This window comes from Scomber japonicus, chromosome 22 (assembly GCF_027409825.1).
Source record: "Scomber japonicus isolate fScoJap1 chromosome 22, fScoJap1.pri, whole genome shotgun sequence".
NCBI classification, from domain to species: Eukaryota; Metazoa; Chordata; class Actinopteri; order Scombriformes; family Scombridae; genus Scomber; species Scomber japonicus.
The window spans coordinates 23,117,309-23,139,808 of record NC_070599.1 but is presented as its reverse complement, the minus strand read 5'-3'; the positions used below and the strand labels follow the sequence as shown (position 1 = coordinate 23,139,808).

Genomic DNA, 22,500 nt, shown 5'->3' with positions numbered 1-22,500 from the left:
TTCTACTTCTTCCTCTTCTATTCCTTCATCTTCTTTCTTTTTTTTCCCTTTTCATCATCTTGTTCTTCTTTCCTCGCCTTCTCCTCTTCTCCTGGTTCAATCTATCCTCTTCTACTCCCTCTATCCCTCCTTCTCTCTTCTCCCTTCTCCTCGTTCTTCTTCCTCCTCTTCTATTCCTTCTTTCTTTTTGTTGTTCTTTTCTTTTCCTTTTCGTCATCTTGTTTTGTCATCATCTACTCCTTCTTCCACTTGTTTTTCCTCTCCTCCTTCCTCTTCTCCTCCTACTCTTCCTCCTCTTCATCATCACCATTTACTGGATTTCTATCAGTTCCACACTTTAAACTATTTACAGCTCCTCTCCAAACATCCAACAACATCCACAGCAATAAATATCACACAGTGTTTTTATCTTTTCTTCTCAGGTCACCTCTCCCTCTCCTCCTCTCTCTCTCTCTTCTTCCATCTTTTTCTATTACAGTCACTCCGCTCTCCCTTTTGTTACTTCTTTCCAATTTATTAAAGCAGAGATGAGACAGCTCATATTACTGTAATCCAGAAGTCCAACATATGTGTGTGTATCTCTCTCTCTCTCTCTGTGTGTGTGTGTGTGTGTGTGTGTGTGTGTGTGTATCTGTGTGTCTGTGTGTGTGTGTGTGTCTGTGTGTGTGTGTGTGTGTGTGTGTTTTTGTCTTGAGAGTGTTTCCAATCTGGGCTCCATGCAGAGAGATGGCCTTAAGTGATAACTTTGATTGAGTTGGCCTTCAAGGTCTTATAGTTTCATGCTGTGTGTGTGTGTGTGTGTGTGTGTGTGTGTGTGTGTGTGTGTGTGTGTGTGTGTGTGTGTGTGTGTGTGTGTGTGTGTGTGTGTGTGTGTGTGTGTGTGTGTGTGTGTGTGTGTGTGTGTGTGTGTGTGAGATAGATATCCTAATTGACTCTACAAGATCTCATCTGCCTTTTTTGCTCCTCTTTCCTTCACATTGTATTTCTCTGCAGTAAAAATAAACTCACTCTATTTGTATTTCCTGTTTTGACTTCGGAGGTGAGATATATTTTATTTTATTTATGAGCTCTTTCTTCTCTTCATATATTATCAGTGTTACATTGTCACTTTAGTTTTCTCTCAGCAGACTGAGGAAGCAGCCAAATGAATCTAAACAACACTCGTATTGTTTTACTATCATCACCAACTCAACTCAACTCAACTCTAACCCTTCCTGTCTGAATACAACATAGAAACAACTAGAGAGTAGAAGAAGCTCATGTACTCAGTTATATTACATAATCAGTCTTCTTTTTCTTAATTGCTTCCTTCCATCCTTCCGTCCTTCGGTCCTTCCTTCCATCCCTCCTTCTTCACTTCATTCATTTCCTTCCTTCCTCCTTTCCTCCCTCCCTCCTTAATCATTTCCTTCCTTCCTTTTTTTCCTTCTTACTCATTTCCTTCCTTCCTTCCTTTTTTCCTTCTTACTCATTTCCTTCCTTCCTTTTTTCCTTCTTACTCATTTCTTTCCTTCCTTTCTTCCTTCCTTCCTTCCTCCCTTCCTTCCTTCCTTCCTTCCTTCCTTCCTCTTTTCTTTCCTTCCTTCCTTTCCTCCCTCCCTCCTTACTCATTTCCTTCCTTCCTCCCTTCCTCCCTTCCTCCTGAGGGTTAATAGCATGAAAAGCTGCTGCATGTTTCTCCTCATAGTTTGAAATACGTCTATAAAAACTTGTACGACCTTTCCTTCAGGTTTTCAGTCGTATATCAAACTCACTATAAAAACTATAATATAAAATATAAAAAAGGAGGGAAATGGAGGATATAGGAAAAGCATTTACTAGCTCAGAGGATAAAGTATCTCATTCCCTGGGCTTGGACGGCTCTTTGTTTCAGATATATGATGTTTGGCGTTTGCTCCTTTATTTCTATCACAGCTCTGCACTGACGTCACTGACAGCTGGAGTCATATTTCCACAGGTTTTTGTAGCCTCATTTTTATCCTGCTGATGTTCGACTGCAGGACATCGAGCTCCGTGGTGGGAAGATCATTTTACTCTTTGCTTTCTGTTGGTGATTTTAATTCTGAGGCTAAATGGAGTTAAAGATCACGAACAAGCAGAGATTCATTAAGTTTAACCCTCCTGTTGAAGGGAGGAAGGAGGGAGGAAGGAAGGAGGGGGGAAAAAAGGAAGGAAGGAAAGGAGGGCGAAAGGAGGGAGAAAGGAGGGAAGGAAGGATTGAAGGAAAGGAGTAAGGAGGGAGGGAAGAAGGAAGGAAGGAAATGAGTAAGGAGGGAAGGAGGAAAGGAGGAAGGAAGGAAGGAAAGAAAGGAGGAAGGAAGGAAAGGAAGGAAAGAAAGAAAAGAAAGGAGGAAGGAAGGAAGGAGCAAAGAAAGAGGGAAGGAAGGCAAGAACAAAGGAAAAATTAAAGAAAGAGGGAGGAAGGAAGGAACAGTCAAAAGAGAGATGGGGTCAATTTGACCCGGGAGGACGACAGGAGGGTTAAAGCGTTAAAGCAGATACAGTCTGTAGTATGAAGTCCTGCAGCTACATGTGTGTATGTGTGTGTGTGTGTGTGTGTGTGTCTGTGCGTGTGTGTGTGTGTGTGTGTGTGTGTGTGTGTGTGTCTGTGTGTGTGTGTGTGTGTGTCTCTTCTGCCCCGACCATACATGTCACATACAGACATTTTTTTTCTTTACCATGTACATACTGCAGGAGACACAATGAGGTCATGTGTGTGTGTCCAGCGGTGCAGTTTGTGTGTGTGTGTGTGTGTGTGTGTGTGTGTGTGTGTGTGTGTGTGTGTGTGTGTGTGTGTGTGTGTGAACCCAGCTGAGGTCGACTGGAACACTGAAACTGAGATTTATGTGAGGAATGTGATTTGATAAGGTTAATTAGAATCATTATTCCAGTCTAAAGGACATTTATCTAATTTCACATGTTTTTATTTATTCATTTTTAAATTCTGGAGCATTATAGATAGCCAGACTGTGTGTGTGTGTGTGTGTGTGTGTGTGAGTGTGTGTGTGTGTGTGTGTGTGTGTGTGTTCATTTTCTATCATAGGCTACTTCTGGGGACATATTTCACATTTAGGGACGGCTACAGAAGCCATGTCCTTAATTGGGGAAAAAAGGTAATTTTTAGTTTCCAGGAAATGAATGTAAATCTATGCAACGTCCCCAAAAGTGACATATGTGTGTTTAACTTAATGTAAGTCATTAATTTTAGGCTGAAGTTTAATTTAGTTTAATATTAAAGGTAAGGTTAGGGTTATATTAAGGTTTTCGGCATATGGTCGTCATGGTTACGGTTACAATAACTGTCCAGGAAATGAATGTAAGTCTATGTAACGTCCCCACAAGTGACATATGTGTGTTTAACTTAATGTACTGTAAGTCATTAATTTTAGGCTGAAGTTTAATTTAGTTTAATATTAAAGGTAAGGTTAGGGTTATATTAAGGTTTTATTAGGGTTTCGGCATATGGTTGTCATGGTAACGGTTACAATAAATGTCCAGGAAATGAATGTAAGTCTATGTAACGTCCCCAAAAGTGACATATGTGTGTTTAACCTAATGTAAGTCATTAATTTTAGGCTGAAGTTTAATTTAGTTTAATATTAAAAGGTAAGGTTAGGGTTATATTAGGGTTATATTAAGGTTTTCGGCATATGGTCGTTATGGTTACGGTTACAATAACTGTCCAGGAAATTAATGTAAGTCTATGTAACGTCCCCAAAAGTGATATATGTGTGTTTACTTTAATGTAAGTCATTAATTTTAGGGTGAAGTTTAATTTAGTTTTATATTAAAGGTACGGTTAGGGTTATATTAAGGTTTTATTAGGGTTTCGGCATATGGTTGTTATGGTTACGGTTACAATAAATGTCCAGGAAATGAATGTAAGTCTATGTTACGTCCTCAAAAGTGATATATGTGTGTTTAACCTAATGTAAGTCATTAATTTTAGGCTGAAGTTTAATTTAGTTTAATATTAAAGGTAAGGTTAGGGTTATATTAAGGTTTTATTAGGGTTTCAGCATATGGTCGTCATGGTTACGGTTACAATAAATGTCCAGGAAATTAATGTAAGTCTATGTAACGTCCCCAAAAGTGATATATGCGTGTTTAACTTAATGTAAGTCATTAATTTTAGGCTGAATAATTAGTTTAATAGTAAGGTAAGGTTAGGGTTGTATTAGGGTTTCGGCATATGGTCGTCATGGTTATGGTTACAATAAATGTCCAGGAAATTAATGTAAGTCTATGTAATGTCCCCACAAGTGACATATGTGTGTTTAACTTAATGTACTGTAAGTCATTAATTTTAGGCTGAAGACTTAGTTTAATATTAAAGGTAAGGTTAGGGTTATATTAAGGTTTTATTAGGGTTTCAGCATATGGTCGTCATGGTTACAGTTACAATAAATGTCCAGGAAATAAATGTAAGTCTATGTAATGTCCCCACAAGTCACAATTATCTGATTAACATGTGTGAGCTAATGTAAGTTCAGGGTTGTTAAGGTCTCCAGGAAATCAATGCAAGTCCATGTAATGTTCTCTGAAGTGATGTAAACATGATTGTGTGTGTGTGTGTGTGTGTGTGTCTGTGTGTGTGTGTGTGTGTACTGCTGTGAAGGCTGATGAATGATCATGACTGTCATCATCATCATCATCATCAACTATTATCATCATTATCACTGTAATCTGTTTGATTCATTGTCAGTTAAATTGTGTGAGAAAGCTCTGTGTGTGTGTGTGTGTGTGTGTGTGTGTGTGTGTGTGTGTGTGTGTGTGTGTGTGTGTGTGTGTGTGTGTGTGTGTGTGTGTGTGTGTGTGTGTGGATCACTCAGCCCTGCCGCGGGGATCAATACACCCAAGTACCAGTCTGATGGATATCGCTGCAGGTATAGATCCAGGCTCTATTCAAAAAGTGTGAGTCCCCCATATGTGTGTGTGTGTGTGTGTGTGTGTGTGTCTCTCAGTGTGTATATTCGTGAAGCAGAGAAAGAAAAAGAAAGTCTCTCCTCTGTTTTCTTTTCTTTCTTTTTTATAAATCCTGGGTGTGTGTGTTTGCTCATGTGAAACATTGATTACCTCAGTGAGCAATCAGCAGCAGCTCCAGCTAACAGACGCCGAGCGGGACGGCCAATACACGACTATTAACAAGCACTCAACCCTCTCTCCCTCCCTCCCTCCCTCCCTCCCTCCGAGCTCCCGTTTAGTATTCCTGGCAGATGTTTGACGGATACACAGCAGAGCCATGAATATATAGAGTTACGCCAAGAGACGGAGAGAAGAAGATTTAATGTGATTACTGATCGTGATTATGGCTTCATGTCGGTACTCGATACCTTTAAGTTCACTAATAGGTGAACCTGAGTGTTTCTATTTTAATGGGTGCAGCTTCTCCAGATATTACGGTAAAAATGGAACGGAAAGAAGGAAGGGAGGAAGGATAGGAAAAGAGGCGGAAAGAAGGAAGGTCGGATGGAGGGAGGGCATAAAAGGAAAAGAGGAAGGAAGGAAAGAAGGACAGAGGAAAGAAGGAAGGGAGGAAGGTGGGGGGGAGGAAACAAAGAAAATAGGAGGGAGGGAGGAAAGAGGGAAGGAAGGGAGAGAGGAAGGAAGGAAGGAAGGAAGGAAGAGAGGAAGGAAGGGGGGAAAGAAGGAGGGAGGGAGGAAAGAAGGAGGGAGGGAGGGAGGGAGGACAGAGGGAAGGAAGGAAGAGAGGAAGGGAGGAAGGAAGGGAGGAAGGAAGGAACAGTCAAAACAGATGGGGTCAATTTGACCCGGGAGAAAACTTCCAGCTGAATATATAGAGTGACGCCAAGAGAGGGGAAAAAAGATTTAATGTGATTACTGATCGTGATTATGGCTGCATGACGGTACTCGATACCTTTAAGGTCACTAATAGGCGAACCTGTAGAGTGTTTCTATTTTAATGGGTGCAGCTTCTCCAGATATTACGGTAAAAATGGAGTCTTCTCACGTGACACTAATCAGCCAAACAAGGAAGGATGGAAGGGAGGAAGGAAGGAGGGAAGGAAGAAATGAAGGAAATGGGGGAGGAAGTAAGGGAGGAACAGAAAGGAAGGAAGGGAGAAAGGAAAGGAGGGAGGAGGAAAGAAGGAAGGAGGGAGGGAGAAAAAGAGGAAGGAAGGAAATAAGGACAGAGGAAAGAAGGAAGGGAGGAAGACAGGGGAGAGGAAACAAAGAGAGAAGGAGGGAGGGAGGACAGACGGAAGGAAGGAAGAGAGGAAGGAAGGGAGGAAAGAAGGGAGGGAGGAGGAAAGAAGGAAGGAGGGAGGGAGAAAGGAAAAGAGGAAGGAAGGAAAGAGGGAAGGGAGGAAGGTAGGGGGGAGGAAACAAAGAGAGAAGGAGGGAGGGAGGACAGATGGAAGGAAGGAAGAGAGGGAGGAAGGGAGGAAGGAAGGAAGGAAGGAAGGGAGGAAAGGGAGGAAGGAAGGAACAGTCAAAACAGACGGGGTCAATTTGACCCGGGAGGACGACAGGAAGGTTAAACACTTGGAGAAACCTTCCAGCTGGAGAACTGCACCACACAATGTTACTAGTAGACTCTATTACTCATCTTTCGTGAGTGAAATCTTATATTTTATTGAAGAAAAAAATCACTTTGGGTATTTCCTAGAGGGCAAACACACTATGACACATGTGTGGTCTCTTCGATCAGTGAGATAACGCCCCTCGCTCTCTGCTGCTCGGGGTTAAGCCGACTGTGACCTCTTGACCTCTCTCTACTCAACCTCTCTCCCTCCTTCATCCTTTATGACGGCCAGTTCGTCCTCTTGTCATTCGACTGTTTGTCATCCTTCAGTGTTTTCAATCAATGTTGAAACACACACATACACACACACACACACACACACACACACAGAGCCTTAAGAACCAGCTCTGTTTAATGCTTGCTACCAGTACCAACCAGGAGGGGAGTTCTGGTCCTCTGAAATGAGGCCAACCAGGAAGTAACTTAGAGCTGCATTCTATCAAAAGGCCACCAGGGGGCGACCGTCTCTATACAAGTCAATGGAGAATTCACCAACTTCTCACTTGATTTCTAACCTCAGTAAACGTTTTCAAAATGTGTTTATGGTCTCAATCGCTAGTTTAAAGCCTTCTTCAATGCAGTATGATGTTCATTTGGGACATTTTGGCCTCCCTGATTTTATATGTGACGATAAAGCAGGGTATGCATTAGGGCGTGGCTACGTCCTGATTGACAGGTTGATTGACCAATGTCCTCGAGATCCAGCCCTCGCAACCATAGCAACCTCCCCGCTCCGCCCACGGCCCCGCCTCATGCCCATATTAAGTAGAATCCGTGTTTTTATTTTTCCCAGCATGCACCTGAAATTTTCAAGATGGCGCTGCCTAGATTCAAAACTATTGGCTTCCGAGCAGCAGTCCACAAACCAATGGGTGACGTCATGGATGTTACGTCCATTTCTTTTATACAGTCTATATGTGCAACCCAGATTTTCCGTGATTCCGTCCGTGATCGCGGGCCCTAGTAATGAGTACTGATACCAAGCCCTAGTTGATTGGATGATAAGCCCTAGTGGGTCTTGACTGGTTTAATTACAGTAATGAGCACAAAACTCCCCAAAACTGTAATTACTGTACACTCTTGTTTTTTTGGCCTGTCAACATAACATCTGTGTCGACTTCGCCCCTGAATTTGGCTTCTTTTGCCGCAACACTGATAAAAACAGCACCCACACACACACACACACACACACACACAAACACACACACACACACACACCTCCCAGGCAATACTTGTTTGGCTCACAGTTTGCACTCAGTTAATCAAAAAATGTTTTCTCCGAGATGCAAAAAAAAGTCTCATGGCAACATCACTGTCAAATCATCCAGCGCCAACCGGGCCAAAAGGATTTATTCTTTAAATTCTCTGGCTTGGTCGTGATAATAGCCACAATAGTCTCATTTGACTGTCTCCACTGTCCGGATTGAATTGGACCGGATCGGTATGTCTTCCATTATTCCGAAGCCAAGAATTTAGACAAACGCTGGATCACGTTGGCCGTAAGTAAATGATTGTCACATCTTTATAACAAATATTTGAGCCAGATTTCCAGTCAGTACTCATGAGGTTTTACAAGTTTGCTAGGGTTTACGGCAGATGGCAATTTGGTGCAGACCTTGGCAGGTAACCATGGAAACTCACATTAAACATCACAAATCATTTAGCACCAATAGAGACTAAATCTTTTATCCTGTCAGGGTAAACTGACCTGGAAGAATTGAGACTTTTGACACCATAAAAGGGAGGAAGGAAGGAAAGGAGGGAGGAAGGAAGGGAGGAAAGGAAGGAAGGATGGGAGGAAGGAAAGGAAGGAAGGAAGGGAGGAAGGAAAGTAGGGAGGAATGGAAAGAAGGAAGGGAGGAAGGAAAGGAAAGGAGGAGGAAAGAAGGAAGGTAGGAGGAAGGAAGAAGGAAGGGAGGAAGGAAAGGAAAGGAGGAGGAAAGAAGGAAGGTAGGAGGGAGGGAGGGAGAAAGGAAAAGAGGAAGGGAGGAAGGAAGGAAGGAAAGAAGGACAGAGGAAAGAAGGAAGGGAGGAAGGTAGGGGGGAGGAAACAAAGAGAGAAGGAGGAGGGTAGGAAGAGGGAAGGGAGGAAGGAAGGAAAGTAGGGAGGAAGGAAGGGAGGAAGGAAAGGAAGGGAGGGAGGAAGGAAAGGAAGGAATGGAGGGAGGAATGAAGAAGGAAAGAAAGTAGGGAGGAACGGGAGGAAGGAAGAAGGAAGGAAAGTAGGGAGGAAGGAAGGGAGGAAGGAAAGGAAGGAAGGGAGGGAGGAAGGAAGAAGGAAGGAAAGTAGGGAGGAACGGAAAGACGGAAGGGAGGAAGGAGGAAAGAAGGAAGGTAGGAGGGAGGGAGGAAAAGAGGACGGAAGGAAAGAAGGGGAGGAAAAACAAACACTCTTCCTCAACCACCTTCACTCTTTACTCCAAGATCCTCAAATGAATTCATCCAAATGCTTTTAAAAGTGAAAAACCCCCAAGATGCATTGATGAGAAATGATTCGAAGTTCTTTGGAAGTAAGTAACATGAGTGTCGAAAAGGATTACTATCAATAAAAGCTGCAAAGGTTATCTTAAGCTCTGCAAACCCCCCCCCCCACCAGATTTCTCACTTAGTGTCAGTTCTGTGACATTTGGTGTTAATATAAATGACCTGGCTCAAACTTAAACAGGAAGTGAGCCTTTCTCTCTTTAATTTAATGTTTTTACTCAACATTGGAAAATAAATTAAATACTTATTTGATGGGCGCAGCTTCTCTAGATATTACGGTAAAAATGGAGTGGTGCATATCCAATCTTCTCACGTGCCAAACATGGAAGGTTGGAAGGGAGGAAGGAAAGGAGGGAGGAAGAAAGGAAAGAAAGGAAAGGAGGGAGGAAGGAAGAAAGGAAGGAAAGAAAGAAGGGAGGAAGGAAAGGAGGAAGGTTGGAAGGAAGGAGGGAAGGAAAGAAGGACAGAGGAAAGAAGGACGGGAGGAAGATAGGGGGGAGGAAACAAAGAGTGAAGGAGGAAGGGAGGAAGAAGGAAGGGAGGAAGGAAAGGAAGGAAGGGAGGGAGAAAGGAAGAAGGAAGGAAAGTAGGGAGGAACGGAAAGAAGGAAGGGAGGAAGGAGGAAAGAAGGAAGGTAGGAGGGAGGGAGGGAGAGAGGGAAAGTAGGGAGGAACAGAAGGAAGGAAGGGAGGAAGGAGGAAAGAAGGAAGGTAGGAGGGAGGGAGGGAAGGAGGGAGGAAAAGAGGACGGAAGGAAAGAAGGACAGAGGAAAGAAGGAAGGGAGGAAGGTAGGAGGGAGGAAAAACAAACACTCCGATTCAGCCCATTTTTTTTCCTCAAACACCTTCACGATTTACTCCAAGATCCTCAAATATAATGACCTGGCTCAAACTTAAACAGGAAGTCAGCGCCTCTCTCTCTCTCTCTCTCTCTCTCTCTCTCTAATTTAATGTTTTTACTCAACATTGGAAAATAAATTAAATACACAGCTTCCAATCTTAACAACACAAGAGCCTATTAAGCTAATGTGGGTGTTCATGCAGAATCCTGGCTCAGATATTGTAAGCAAGAACAGCAGTTGATGGCTCGTATGGTATCGCAATTATCAAGTTGGCATCCTCCGAGCTCTTGAATCACTTTGCAAAAAAAAAAAAAAAAAAAAAAGAAATCACAGCGTGCAAAATGTCTCCGAGAAGCAATAATCATTTTGGATAATTGCACTGAAAAATGTTTGATATAATGACGGGGCTCGTGTCACAGCGTGCTGGCAACAGCTGGTGAGTAGGGGTTGGAAATGTGGAAAGGAAAGGCTGTTTAAATATTGGGTGAGATTTATTATGCACGCCTGTGATTAGATGTGACAGACAAACTAAATCAATTATTACAAGCTCGTAAAGCTCTGATAGGCAAGCAGATAAATGTGTGCAACTCGTTCTTAACCCTCCTGTTGTCCTCAGGGCAAGGAAGGAAGGAAGGGAAGGAAGGAAATGAGGAGGGAGGGAGAGAAGGAAATGAGGAGGGAGGGAGAGAGGAAAAGAGGAAGGAAGAAATGAGAAGGTTATTTGGACAAGTTTTATGTTAGGAAGGAAGGAAGGGAGTAATGAGGAAGAAAGGAAGGAAATGAGTAAGGAGGGAGGAAAAGAGGAAGGAAGGAAGGGAAGGAAGGAAATTAGTAAGGAGGGAGGGAGAGAGGAATAAGAGGAAGGAAGGAAGTAAGGAGAGAAAGAAGGAAGGAAGGAATAAGAAGGTTATTTGGACAAGTTTTATGTTAGGAAGGAAGGAAGGGAGGAAAGAATGAAGGAAGGAATGAGGAAGAAAGGAAGGAAAGGAGTAAGGAGGGAGGAAAAGAGGAAGGAAGTAAGGAGAGGAGGAAGGAAGGAAGGAAGGGAGGAATGGAGGAAGGAAGGAAGTGAAGGAAGGAAATTAGTAAGGAGGGAGGGAGAGAGGAAAATGGGAAGGAAGGAAGGAAGGGATGAGGAAGGAAGGAAGGAAGTTAAGAAGGTTATGTTAGGAAGGAAGGGAGGAAAGAATGAAGGAAGGAACGAGGAAGGAACGAGGAAGAAAGGAAAGGAGTAAGGAGGGAGGAAAAGAGGAAGGAAGTAAGGAGAGGAGGAAGGAAGGAAGGAAGGAAGTGAGGAAAGAAGTATGGAAGGAGGGGAAGAATGAAGGAAAAATTAAAGAAAGAGGAGGGAAGGAAGGAAAGAAGGAACAGTCAAAACAGACGGGGTCAATTTGACCCGGGAGGACGACATGAAGATTAAAAAGGCATGTAATGTATCCAACATTGATTTCAGGATAAAGTCAACCATCACCTTTCTCTCCTTAAACCTCCCAGTGTTGAATCATATATTTAAATAATAACAGGTCCTTTTGTGAGGCGTCAAAAACTCACCATACAGGATGTTGATGAGGGAGATCGGCATGACCAGGATTCCTACGAGCATGTCCGCCACGGCCAACGACCTGAGGAAGAAGTTCGTCGCGTTCTGAAGCTTCTTCTCCAACGACACCGCCAAGATCACCAAGATATTCCCTCCGATCGTCAAGGCGATGATGACGAGGATGAGCAACGCCGGCCAGTTCTTCTCTTTCATCGCCGCGCTGGTGACGTCGTCGGCCTCCCGCGTGAAATTGTCCTGACCGGCGCTCATAGCCGCCGCGTTCCCCCCGAGACCTCCAACGCTACTTCCGAAAGCTATCCCCCCCGTCGTCTGGCTTTGGTTGAGGTCCAGGGAGATGTTGCTCGGCCAGGCCATCCGAGCACCGACCTCCAGGGAGGAAGACGTGGTGCCGAATCCACCGAGAAGAGCCCTGGCTGGGCCGCCCATCCCAAATAAAGGAGAGACCCTTACCTCGTTGGAGGCTCCACCAAGAGTTCACATCGAGTAGGGGAATTTGGGGAAGGGGAGAAAACAGGGAAGGAGTAGGAGTAGCTTGGGGAGGGATTCGGGAATACCAAGGAAAAAGGGGTGGGGGGGGGGGGTGGGGAGGAAGTAGCTACAAGTGTTTGGGATTGGGAGTTTATAACCTTGCTAGCTCCCAGAGGTGTGACTCCCCCATTTCCGCCCAATGGGTCATTGGCGAGAAGTTGTCAAAAGGTGTAATCGACGTCGAGAGTTGAACAAACAGGAATTTGAGGAATGGGAGAAAACAGGGTACGAGTAGCTTGGGAAGGGATTAGGGAATACCAAGGAAAAAGGGGGGGTGGGGAGGAAGAGGCTACAAGTGTTTGGGATTGGGAGTTTATAGCCTTGCTAGCTCCAAATAGCCTCAGATTGCCCCCAGAGGTGTGACTCCCCCATTTCCGCCCAATGGGTCATTGGCGAGAAGTTGTCCAAAGGTGTAGGCTACGTCGAGAGTTGAACGAACAGGAATTCGAGGAAGGGGAGAAAACAAGGAAGGAGTAGCTTGGGGACGGATTAGGGAATACCAAGGAAAAGGAGGAACTAGCTACAAGTGTTTAGGATTAGGAGTTTATAGCCTTGCTAGCTCCAAATAGCCTCAGATTGCTCCCAAAGGTGTGACTCTCCCATTACCGCCCAATGGGTCATTGGTGAGAAGTTGTCAAATGGTGTAATCGACGTCGAGAGTTGAACAAACAGGAATTTGAGGAAGGGGAGAAAACAAGGAAGGAGTAGGAGTAGCTTGGGGAGGGATTAGGGAATACCAGGGAAAAGGGGGGAACTAGCTACAAGTGTTTGGGATTGGGAGTTTATAGCCTTGCTAGCTCCAAATAGCCTCAGATTGCTCCCAAAGGTCCGACTCCCCCATTATCGTCCAATTTCTGGGTCATTGACGAGAAGTTGTAACATCGAGCCAAAAGAAAAAGTCCTGTGTTGCTTTTTGTCCGTTGCTCAGTCAGTCACACCCAACCCCTCGCAAGAAGTAAGAGTCTAAGAGTCCCAAATTTAGCAATAAAAGCTGGATTATTTGTATCCATGTCTGCCGGCTCTCTGCTCCCCTCCGCTAGGTATGAGTTTTTGATCGGTAGGTCCGAGCTAGAAATCCTCCTGCAGTGTTTTCAGGTTGTTGTAAGAAGCTTTAAAACTTCCTTCAGGGTCCGAGGAGACGATCAGGTTGATCTGTGGAAGAGAATTGAGAGAAAGAAATGAGATGTTGATGATGATCATTATTCATCATCGTTGTTGTTTAATCGAGCTTTTCTCTTTTAATCTTTACCGTCTGTCCCAACATCTGTTCATCTGTCTTCACACATTGTTCTTTTCCTTCCTTCCACATCTAACAATGAACTCATACCCCTTTATAGGTCTGCTCCTGTCGTCCTCCCGGGTCAAATTGACCCCGTCTGTTTTGACTGTTCCTTCCTTCCTTCCTTCCTTCCTTCCTTCCTTCCTCTTTAATTTTTCCTTCATTCTTCCCCTCCTTCCGTCTTTCTTTGCTCCCTCCTCCTTCCATACTTCTTTCCTCACTTCCTTCCTTCCCCCTTTCCTTCCTCCTTACTTCTTTCCTCCATTCCTTCTCTCCTTACCTCCTTCCTCTTTTCCTCCCTCCTTACTCCTTTCCTTCCTCATTCCTTCCTTCTTTCCTCCCTTCCTTCCTAACATAAAACTTGTCCAAATAACCTTCTTAACTTCCTTCCTTCCTCATTCCTTCCTTCTCTCCTTACTTCCTTCCTCATTCCTTCCTTCTCTCCTTACTTCCTTCCTTCCTCTTTTCCTCTCTCCCTCCCTCCTTACTCCTTCCCTTCCTTCCTTCCTTCCTTCCTTGACCTGAGGACAACAGGAGGGTTAAAAATATTTTTGAACAAATGTAATAATGTCTTGTAAACATGCTCAACCATTTCATTTAGGGTCAAAGAAATAAAATATTTTGTTGTCAGAGCCCAAAAGAGTTCGGACCTACAAAGGGATATACCTCCATTCCTCCTTCCTTCTATTTCTTCTTCCCTACTTCCCTGATTTCTGCTTCTTGAAACCTCTTTCCTTCCATCTTTTCCACCCTTCCTGCATCAACCTGCCCACTCATTTCTTCCTCTCACATGCAATTCCTCTTCAACTAGACAAATTTATGATATTTGTCTTTGTCTGAAACCCTGATAAAGGCTCGGGGGGAGGAGGGACGGGGGAGGGGGAGAGGGGGGAAAAGGAGGAATGATTACTATTGTCGAACAGCTACAGTCATTTAAATTAAACTGAAACGGAGGCTTTGATGCTTCCACCCTCACAAGTACTGGCTGTCCCCTCTATTTACCCTCATAGCTCAGATGACTTAGTGATTTAGAAGCTCATAAATGTCCTCAGGGGTAGTTTGAGGAGTGTGTGTGTGTGTGTGTGTGTGTGTGTGTATGTGTGTGTGTGTGTGTGTGTGTGTGTGTGAATGCTGTAAGTCTTGTAAGAAGCAGTAAGGCAGAGTGTGAAAGATGCTGAAAACCAATAAGACATGTTTTTTCTTGTGTGGGTGCACATTTAAGAATGAAAAGGGAACAAGTACGTGTGTGTGTGTGTGTGTGCTTCCTTATAGTGTGTGTGTTCTCTCTGGCAGTGTGTGTGTGTGTGTGTGTGTGTGTGTGTGTGTTGGAGATAAAAAAGGCGGACCAGTCCTCCAACCTGAGATAGTTTAGTGGGCGGTTAGTGTGTGATAATATCAAGCAGAGTAGAATTGGCTTTCTCTGCAGGTTTATGTGTGTGTGTGAGAGTGTGTGTGTGTGTGTGTGTGTGTGTGTGTGTGTGTGTGTGTGTGTGTGTGTGTGTGTGTGTGTGCATGTATATTCATTGCAGCAACCACCACAATAATAAATCTGCTGCTTTGCATGACTTCAGTGTGTGTGGGCATTTGCATTGTTTAGTGAGAATGTATTGTATCTCAATGACTGAGTGTTAGAGTCTCCTTTATGTAAATTAGTGTGTGTGTGCATAAATTAATTGCCTAGGTGAGTGATTGTGTGCAAACATAATGATTCACTCAGATTGTGTGTGTGTGTGTGTGTGTGTGTGTGTGTGTGGGTGGGCAGATATGCTGTGTGTGTGTCTGTACTCTTGCTGTTTATCTCTCTGCTTAAATGTCAGATGAAGTCTTTTGTCATTGTCTTCCAAAATGAGTCTCTTCATATCTGCATGAGCATTATCTGATCTGCTGCTTCTCCATTAAGGTTTGATTTGAAGTTTAGGCAACTAAAAGGAGAGTAGTGAGGTTATAGATTGGGGACAGACTGCAGTCATGGTTAATAGAAACTAAGGCCAACTGTAGGTTTGAGTTGAGATCCACACACCAGTACCTATCTCCAAACTCCAAAAGACCATCACGATACTTCCACCTGCTTCAGAGAGACAGCAGATATTATACAGGCGGCTACAAGTCATCACCTGGCAGGATAATGTTAAGATAAGTCTCTCTAAGGCTGTTTGAACAGTCGACTGATGATGCAATTTCTCTGGTGAGGATCGTCTTTTGTCATTGTTGTCCAAAACGAGTCGCATTATATCTACAAAAAGGCTTTATATGAGCATTATCTGATCTGCTGCTTCTCCATTAAGGTTTGATTAAGTTAAACTAAAAGGAGAGTAGTGAGGTTATAGATTGGGGGAAAGACTGCAGTCATGGTTAATAGAAACATCAGGCCCCTATCGCCAAATTCAGAGGTTATATGGCACCAGAAGACCATCACAATACTTCCACCTGCTTCAGAGAGACAGCAGACATTATACAGGAGGCTCCAAGTCATCACCTGGCAGGATAACGTTAACATAAGTCTCTCTAAGGTAGTTTGAACAATTAATTAACAATCAATTAAGGTTTGATTAAGTTTAGGCAACTAAAAGGAGAGTAGTGAGGTTATAGATTGGGGAAAGATTGCAGTCATGGTTAATAGAAACATCAGGCCCCTATCTCCGAACCTGGAGGTTATATGGCGCCAAAAGAGTGTCACAATACTTCCACCTTTTCTTTTTAGAGACAGAGAGACTTATGTTGACTTTATCCTGCCAGGTGATGACTTATAGCCACCTGTATAATATCTGCTGTCTCTAAAAAGAAATGGTGGAAGTATTGTGACACTCTTTTGGCGCCATATAACCTTTGAATTCGGAGATAGGGTCCTGATGTTTGGACACTTTGGTTTTTATTAACCATGACTGCAGTCTGTCCCCAATCTATAACCTCATTACTCTCCTTTTAGTTGCCTAAACTTCAAATCAAACCTTAATGGAGAAGCAGCAGATCAGATAATGCTCATATGAAGCGTTTTGTAGAAGTAATTCGACTCGTTTTGGACTCGTTTTGGGCGACAATGACAAAAGACGATCCTCAAATCATCAGTCGATTGTTCAAACAACCATAGAGAGACTTATGTTGACTTTATCCTGACAGGTGATGACTTATAGCCGCCTGTATAATGTCTGCTAAGGTTGCTTTGAACAATCGACTGATGATTCAAGGATCGTCTTTTGTCATTGTCGCCCAAAAACGAGTCGCATTATATCTACAAAAAGGCTTTATATGAGCATTATCTGATCTGCTGCTTCTCCATTAAGGTTGGATTTGAAGTTTAGGCAACTAAAGCGAGAGTAGTGAGGTTATAGATTGGGGAAAGACTGCAGTCATTGTTAATAGAAACATCAGGCCCCTATCTCCCGAATTCAGAGGTTATACCGCGCCAGAAGACCATCATGATACTTCCACCTGCTTCTGAGAGACAGCAGACATTACACACATGGTTATAAGTCATCACCTGGCAGGATAACGTTAAGATAAGTCTCTCTAAGGTTGTTTGAACAATCGACTGATGATGTAGTTTTTCTGGCAAGGATCGTCTTTTCACTAGAAGAAACTTTCAGGAAGGACATCTGACTTTCCAGAGGTGAACCCCCCTAACCCCCCTAACCCCCCCCTCATCTTTTAACCATTCATTTATCATTAAAACTAAAATATTTCCATTTAATTCCAATAATGCTTTTTGCTGGAATTCACATTTATAATTCAATGAGAGGCTGCTGCACCAGTTGCATCATGGTCCTTATGAGAAACTCTATAGCTGGACTCGCTGGTTTCTTTCTTCCTTCCTTCCTACCTGCCCTCCCTTCCCTCCTTCCTTCCTCCATTTCTTTCCTTTCCTCCCTTCCATCCTTCCTTCTTCTTCCCTTTCATCCTTCCTTCTTCCTACTTTCATCCTTCCTTCTTCCTCCTTCCTCCGTCTTATATTTCCTTCCGTCCTTCCTCCCTTTCATCTTTCCTTCCGTCCTTCCTCCCTTTCATCTTTCCTTCCGTCCTTCCTCCCTTTCATCTTTCCTTCCGTCCTTCCTCCCTTTCATCTTTCCTTCCGTCCTTCCTCCCTTTCATCTTTCCTTCCGTCCTTCCTCCCTTTCATCTTTCCTTCCGTCCTTCCTCCCTTTCATCTTTCCTTCCGTCCTTCCTCCCTTTCATCTTTCCTTCCGCCCTTCCTCCCTTCCCCTCTTTCCTTGGGTCCTTCCTCCCTTCCCTCTTTCCTTCCGTCCTTCCTCCCTTCCCTCTTTCCTTCCGCCCTTCCTCCCTTCCCTCTTTCCTTTCTTCCTTCCTGCCCTCCCTTCTTCCTTCCTTTAGAGGCTGTTGCACCAGTAACATTGGGTCCTTATGAGAAACTCACTTTATTCTTTCATTATTTTCTCGAGCAGACAATTTATGCAATGAATTCATGTTGATGCCAAGAAAACTGCAATATTCCAGTAAGTATACACCCACAGTTTTGGGTAAAATACTATTATAAATCCATTTTGTACGACATTATAGCTGGACTCACTGGTATCAGAGCTATAATGGACTCGCTGGTTTCAGAGCTAAAGGCAAGCGTGTCTGGGTGGAGAACAGCTGCAGGCTCAGTGACAGTTTCCCTCAGTATTCACAATTAATTTTCACACATCACTTTTAACCCTTTATTGGGCAAATAATTATATTTGGTAACTTCTGTAAATATCCCAAAATATCCTTCCTTCCTTCCTTCCTTCCTTCCTGCCTTCTTTCATCCCTTCCTCTTTTCCTTTCTCCCTCCCTCGTTCCTTATTTCCTCCGTCCTTCCTTCTTTTCCTTCCTTCCATCCGTTCTTCCTCCCTCCCTCCTTCTCTCCTCCCTTCCTTCTTTCCTTCCTCTGTCCTTCCTTCCTTCCTTTCCTTACTTCCATCTGTTCTTCCTCCCTCCCTCCTTCTCTCCTCCCTTACTTCCATCTGTTCTTCCTCCCTCCCTCCTTCTCTCCTCCCTTCCTTCTTTTCTTCCTCCGTCCTTCCTTCCTTCCTTTCCTTACTTCCATCTGTTCTTCCTCCCTCCCTCCTTCTCTCCTCCCTTACTTCCATCTGTTCTTCCTCCCTCCCTCCTTCTCTCCTCCCTTACTTCCATCTGTTCTTCCTCCCTCCCTCCTTCTCTCCTCCCTTCCTTCTTTTCTTCCTCCGTCCTTCCTTCCTTCCTTTCCTTACTTCCATCTGTTCTTCCTCCCTCCCTCCTTCTCTCCTCCCTTCCTTCTTTCCTTCCTCCCTCCCTCCTTCTCTCTTTCTTTCCTCTCCCCTACCTTCCTTCCTTCCTTCCTTTCAATGAGTGTCCTATAAAGGGTTAAATTGATTCTTTTTACTTAAGGATCCATGTTTGGGAGGTGGATGGGTGTGAAAGTGGTGCGTAATGGTATGGGTTTAGTTTAGTTTATTAGGATCCTCATTAGCTGCTCTATTCTTCCTGGAGTCCGACCATATGCATAAAATGGCAAGCTACATAATGTGTAACAATACATAACATTACTACATAATAAAGAGAGTTTAAAAAATGGGTTTCGTTTTTTTCTGTCCTTCTTTCCTTCCTTCCTCCATTCCTTTCCTTTCCTCCCTTCATATCCTTCCTTCTTCCTCCCTTCCTCCCTCCCTCCCTCCCTTCCTTCCTCTGTCCTTCTTTCCTTCCTCTATTTTATCCTCCCTTCCCTTTCTTCCTTCCTTCCTACCTGCCCTACCTGCCTTCCCTTCCCTCCTTCCTTCCTTCTTCCTCCTTTCATCCTTCCTTCTTCCTACTTTCATCCTTCCTTCTTCCTACTTTCATCCTTCCTTCTTCCTACTTTCATCCTTCCTTCTTCCTCCTTTCATTCTTCCTTCTTCCTCCCTTCTTTCCTCCCTTTCATCCTCCCTTCCCTCTTTCCTTTCTTCCTTCCTTCCTACCTTTCATCCTCCCTTCCCTCTTTCCTTTCTTCCTTCCTATCTTTCATCCTCCCTTCCCTCTTTCCTTTCTTCCTTCATATCTTTCATCCTCCCTTCCCTTCCTTCTGTCCTTCCTCCATTCCCTTCCCTTCCCTTCCCTTCCTTTCCTTCCCATTAATGAGATGGTAGTATGCATCAGTCTAAATGATAGTGAGCAGCATTATAATGGAGGTGTGTGAGGAAACGCTTTAAAAATGACAACGAAGCACGAGATTAGAGAGTAAACAACAGACAACGAGAGTAAATTAGCTGCTTGTGCTTATAAAGCCTGTGTACCGTAGGAATGTGTGTTTATCACCTCCGCACTACACACTACACACTCTACACACTACACTACACAGTGCTCCCTATCTCCTCTTTTCAGGGAGAGGACTGTATCAGCGTAGCTCACAGGAAACTAAACAGCACCACAGGCGAGTCATTTAAGAGGTCTGATAAAGCAGCAATACGTCACACAAGGAGGGAGGGAGGGAGAGAGAGAGAGAGAGAGAGAGAGAGAGAGAGAGAGAGAGAGAGAGAGAGAGAGAGAGAGACAGAGAGAGAGAGAGAGACAGAGAGAGACAGAGAGAGACAGAGAGAGAGAGAGACACAGAGAGAGAGAGAGATGGAGCGAGAGAGAGAGAGATGAAGCGAGAGAGAGAGAGAGAGCGAGAGAGCGAGAGAGAGAGAGAGAGAGAGAGAGAGATTGGGAAGAGAGGAAGACACACTACCTCTCCACTACACAGGACTGTAACATGTTATTCTTGCTATTCTAGTGTTCCTTTCACTCGTCTAGTTTTAACCTTTAAAACCTAACAGGAAATTACATGGATCATAAGTTTTATCTTGTCTTGGTTAACCATGATTATTTTCTACTTCTTGTAAAACAAATAAATAATAATAAATATGCTCGAAAACTTTGATATTTTATGGTTTTGCTGAAACGAGCCTTGCAAAATGGCTCTACAGCAGGGGTGTCAAACATGCGGCCCGTGGGCCAGAACCGGCCCGCCCAGGGGTCCAATCTGGCCCACTTTCCTTCCTGTGTTCTTTTCCTTCCTTCCTCCCTTTCTTCCTTCCACCTGTCTTTCCTCCCTTTCTTCCATCTGTCCTTCTGTCCTTCCTTCCTTCCTTCCATCTGTCCTTCCTCTTTCTTCCTTCTGTCCGTCCTTCCTTCCTTCCTTCCTTCCTTCCTTCCGTCCTTCCTCTCTTTCTTCCTTCTGTCCTTCCTCCCTTTCTTCCTTCTGTCCTTCCATCTGTCCTTCCTCTCTTTCTTCCATCTGTCCTTCCTTCCTTTATTCCTTCCTTCCTTCTGTCTTTCCTTCCATCTGTCCTTCCTTCCTTCCATCTGTCCTTCCTCCACCACTGAAGCCTTGTAAAGACCCAGATGTTGCCGCCATCGGTTCTCTCTCTCTCTTTTTTTTTTTACACCACAGACATAAATGACTCCTCCTCGTGTTTGTTAAACCCAGTCTCTGCTCCATGAGATAAAACCGTGTGGAGGGATTTTCTTATTAAACTGAGCCGACAAAAGCAAACAGAACTAACTACATGTTTTATTTGTGTGTGTTTGGTTTGAAGCTTAACTTTCAAAGGGTTTATATTTCACACATGTGGATATAAAAGTAAATGATTGAATACCAGCTCCTGCTACAACAAATACTCACAATCATAGTAAATTCAAAGTTTACTTGCTGTTGTAAAAAAGGACCGAACAAAAAATGACAAGCAGGAAATGTTGAGTGTGATTCACCCTAACCTTCCTGTCGTCCTCCAGGGTCAAATTGACCCCGTCTGTTTTTACTGTTCCTTCCTTCCTTCCTTCCTTCCTTCCTTCCTTCCCTCTACCTACCTTCCTTCCTTCCTTCCTTCGCTCTACCTACCTTCCTTCCTTTGTTCCTCCCTCCCTCCTTTTCCTTCCTCCTACCTACCTTCCTTCGTTCCTTCATCCCCTCCCTCCCTCCTTCGTTTCCTCCCTCCATCCTTTTCCTTCCTTCCTCCCTCCTTCCTTCCCTCTTTTCCTTCCTCCCTTCCTTCGTTTTCTTCCTCCTACCTATCTTCCTTCCTTCCTCCCTTCCTTCGTTCGTTCGTTCCTCCCTTCCTCCCTTCCTACCTCCCTCCCTCCCTCCTTCCTTCTACCTACCTTCCTAAAGAAAATTAAAGAAAGAGGGAAGAAGGAAGGAAAGAAGGAACAGTCAAAAGAGACGGGGTCAATTTGACCCGGGAGGATGACAGGAGGGTTAAATATACATTTCTTCTTCAGCCGTGAGTGTTAAAGCTAAGAGAGAAATGACACACTCGCTTTTAAAGCCTGTTTGCAAACATAAAACTCTGTCGCTCCTTTTAGACATCGAGGACTTTTGCTACTGTACGTCCTAGAAAAGGAAAAAGTGTGTTGATGGAGAAGAAATGTTGCTTTAGAGAGAGAGAGAGAGAGAGAGAGAAAAAGAGAGAGTCATCCCAGTGTCAGTATATTCAATCACTCACTTCTCGCTCCCCGATCGATGCCTCCGACCTTTGCCACTGTTTTCTATTACTGGCGGCGGCAGTGACCCTTTCCGATGTTACTCCTCTCTTTCTCTCTCGCTGTATCAATCCTTCTGTCATCTGTCACTCCTCACCTCCGGAGCGAGAGGTAAGCATCATCCATCTGCCTGCAGAGAAAGAAGGAAAGAGAGAGGGAAGAGAGAAGAGAGAGAGAAAATAATTTAAAAAGACTGACTTTTTTTTTAAATGTTCCAGATCAAAATTGAGGGGGAAAAATGACTGAACACCTCCTGAAAGCTCACTGACTCCCACATTCACTCACCCACACACAACGGCAGCGCTCTGCTATTCATCTTCAGCTCTCACATCACAACACAAGCACACATATGCTTCTACTACAATTAAGACTATAATACATGAGGTTATTTAATGACAGAAAAAGCTCCTTCCCTCCCTCCTTCCCTCCCTTCCTTCCTTCCTGTCCTCCCTCCCTCCCCTCCTACCTATCTTCCTTCGTTTCCTCCCTCCCTCCCGCCTACCTTCCTTTCCTCCTCCCTTCCTTTCCTCCCTCCTACCTTCCTTCCTCCCTTCTTTCCTTCCTTCCCTCCTCCCTCCCTCCTAACTTCCTTCCTTCCTTCCTTCTACCTCCCTCCCTCCCTAACTTCCTTCCTTGACTGGAGGACAACAGGAGGGTTAAAGCATGCGTTTTTTGTAGAGAGTGAGATAGAGCAATAAGAACATTTATACATTATGACAACAGCGTTTCAATCATACTAAAATAAGCACCACCTCATAATTATGTATAGAAGCTGCTCTGCTGTGTAGTTGTGACACGACTCGTGC

General features: G+C 44.0%; 1 protein-coding gene across 1 annotated transcript in view; it reads right to left on the bottom strand.

The window, feature by feature from the left end:
- Nucleotides 1-11,859, bottom strand: part of htr2cl1 (5-hydroxytryptamine (serotonin) receptor 2C, G protein-coupled-like 1) — a 61,584-nt gene extending 49,725 nt beyond the window's left edge. Inside the window, exon 1 of the mRNA XM_053343308.1 lies at nt 11,424-11,859. Coding sequence (XP_053199283.1) covers nt 11,424-11,859 — 436 coding nt within the window. The remainder of the gene's footprint in view (nt 1-11,423) is intronic.
- Nucleotides 11,860-22,500: the final 10,641 nt, after the last annotated feature.